Source organism: Caenorhabditis briggsae, assembly GCF_000004555.2.
Source record: "Caenorhabditis briggsae complete genome, chrI, whole genome shotgun sequence".
Classification (NCBI taxonomy): Eukaryota; Metazoa; Nematoda; class Chromadorea; order Rhabditida; family Rhabditidae; genus Caenorhabditis; species Caenorhabditis briggsae.
This window is the reverse complement of record NC_013489.2, coordinates 12,972,372-12,974,947: the sequence shown is the minus strand read 5'-3', so window position 1 is coordinate 12,974,947 and position 2,576 is coordinate 12,972,372. Positions and strand designations below refer to the sequence as shown.

At 36.4% G+C, this 2,576-nt stretch overlaps 1 protein-coding gene across 1 annotated transcript in view; it reads left to right on the top strand.

The window, feature by feature from the left end:
- Window positions 1-2,576, top strand: part of CBG18869 — a gene marked incomplete at both ends in the record, with an annotated part of 13,623 nt that overhangs the window by 2,866 nt on the left and 8,181 nt on the right. The window contains one exon of the mRNA XM_045241401.1: window positions 1,139-1,396. Within this exon, the coding sequence (XP_045096597.1) occupies window positions 1,139-1,396 (258 nt within the window). The remainder of the gene's footprint in view (window positions 1-1,138; window positions 1,397-2,576) is intronic.

The following is a 2,576-nucleotide window of genomic DNA, read 5'->3' as shown; positions in this document are numbered from 1 at the left end:
AAAATCCTCGTCCCCCGGCGGCATCTTTTTTTGAATTTTCTTCCTTTTCAACGCCGTTTTTCGGGAATTTCGGATTTTTTTTTGAATTTTTTCGCGAATAATATTCGGAAAATAGATAACTTTTAACACATTTTAATGCAATAAAAATTTTTGGTCGGAGTCCTCCTTTAAAAAATCGAATTTTAAAAAATCTTAAAATCTGAAACTTTTTGTTTCATCAAAAAATCAACAAAAAAACACACTAGTCTGTCAAAAAAATAGTCTTCTAGCTTTTCTGAGAAAAAGTTTGGGAATGTTAGGCAACTTTAAAGAAGAGTGTATTCCATTGGAATTGATGGGAAATTCTAGAAAATATCTGAATTGAAATAGTCAGATTTTGAGTTTTCTAGGTTATCTGGGAACTGAGGTATATGATCTCAAAAACAAATTCCAAAATCTGAGAAATTCAATTAGAATAGTGAAAAAAAATCAACGTTCTAGCTCTTCTAGAACCTGAGGTACAGGCTTTTGAAGTTTAGGCAACTAGAGAGTGTGGGGAAGGGAGAGAGAGCAGACGACAAGATTCTCTGACTGTCTGCGCGTCTACAACTTTAACCGCCCATATCTCGGCTCCTCGATGAGCTAAAAACACGAAACTTGTATCGGTTTGTATAGTTTTTCCCACATTCTCACGTTTAGCTAACGAGACTAAATTTCTCAAAAACTGGAAAATCAAAATTTCAACTTCTAGGAAAATTGTTATCTGGCTAGAAAATAGACTAAAAATCACAGTTATGGTCAAACAACCAGTTCTCTAGCTCATCTGGAGGCTAAGATAGGAGTGTTTAAAGTTTTGAAGAGACGCAGACAGTTAGAGTGCTCTCGTATTCTGCACTCTCTCACTCCCCCACGTTCTCTAGCCGTCTAAACTTCAAATGACTGTATCTCAGGTTCTAGGTGAGCTAGAGACCTCGTTTTTCGACAGAAATGTGCTACATTTTTCCTTTTTTTTAAATTCTAACAAATAATCCGAGACAAAGATTTTTTCTAAAGTCACGAAGACGAAGAATTCCAAAGCCCGATATCTCATTGTCAGCTCAAAATGCTCCTAGAACTCTAAAATTCATATCAATCTATATCAAATGCTCCCAATTTTCAGCTGCCCAGTACCTCCACCCTCTGCGAGTTCCCAATCGAATGTCTGGAGCTAGCCACAGACGAACGGACCATCGGTGTGGCAACGAATTCGATTCTAAAAGTTGCCGATATTATGACTGGACGCGAAGTTCGAAATTTGACAGGACACACATTGCCAATTACGAGTGTTGCTGCGAGTAAATTCAGTCCGTATTGTTGGTACACCGGCTCGTCGGATTGCAGTTGGACACAATGGGATACAAGGATGCATCAGTCGAAGGTGAGATTTTCGGAGTTTTTCAGTATTTTTGAATTTTTGAACTATCAAAAACGATAAAAACTACACAATTTGGTCCAAGTTTCATGTTTCTAGCTCATCTGGGAGTCGAGATACAGTAATTTGAAGTTTAGGCCGCTAGATAGCGTGGGAAAAGAAAAGAGCGCAATCAACAAGACACTCTGACTGTCTGCGTCTCTTCTAAACTTTAAACACTCATATCACGGCTTCCAGATGAGATAGAGAGAAAATTAGACGGTTAGAAGTCATTTTTTGCATATTTTAAGATTCTTAAAACTTCTAAGATTTTTGAGATTTCAATTTTTCAAAAAGTTCCATTTTCGAAACTATTTCTAAATACCAGAAAAGCATGCAAAAATACACAATTTTCTGGATCAGTTCACTAGCTTGTTTGGGAGCCGAGATATGGTCATTTCAAATTTTGGCGGCGAGAGACGCAGACGACAAGTCTCTCTAGCTGACCTGCGTCTCTTCTGAACTTCAAACGCCTGTATCTCAGCTCCTAGATGAGCTAGAGAAATAGGAACTGGACAGTTTTGTGTCATTTTTTTACACTTTTTTAGATACTGATAAAAAGTTCTGAAATTGAGATTTTCGAAAAATAAAAATTTTCAAAATATCTCAAATTTTTGTTATCATCTGAAAATATGTCAAAAATTATTCAAAACGGTTAAAATTTCATTGTTTTAGCTTATCTGGGAGCTGAGATATGGGCGTTTAAAGTTTTGAGGAGACGCAGACAGTTGGCCAAAAATTCGGGGGGTACAACGATTCGGGGGTACAATCTACCAATAATTCTGGGGTACAACTTATTTCATTTAGGGGTACAACGTTTGTGATTCGGGGGTACAATTTTTTTTTGACGAAGTTTCTGAATTCCTGAATTTCAGAGCTTGAAAATCTCTGAATTTTTAGAATTCCAGAACTTTGGAATTCCAGTATTTAGGAATCTGAAAATTTCGGAACTTCAGAATCTCAGAATCTCAGAATCTCAGAATTTCATAACTTCAAAATCTCAGAATCTCAGAACTTTGGAACTTCAAAATTTCAGAACTTCAGAATCTCAATATTTCTGAATTTTCAATAATTACGTCAGAAATTTTCTTCATTGTCTTCAGAATTCTTAGAATTCCAGAATTCGGAATCTGAGAATTTCGGAACT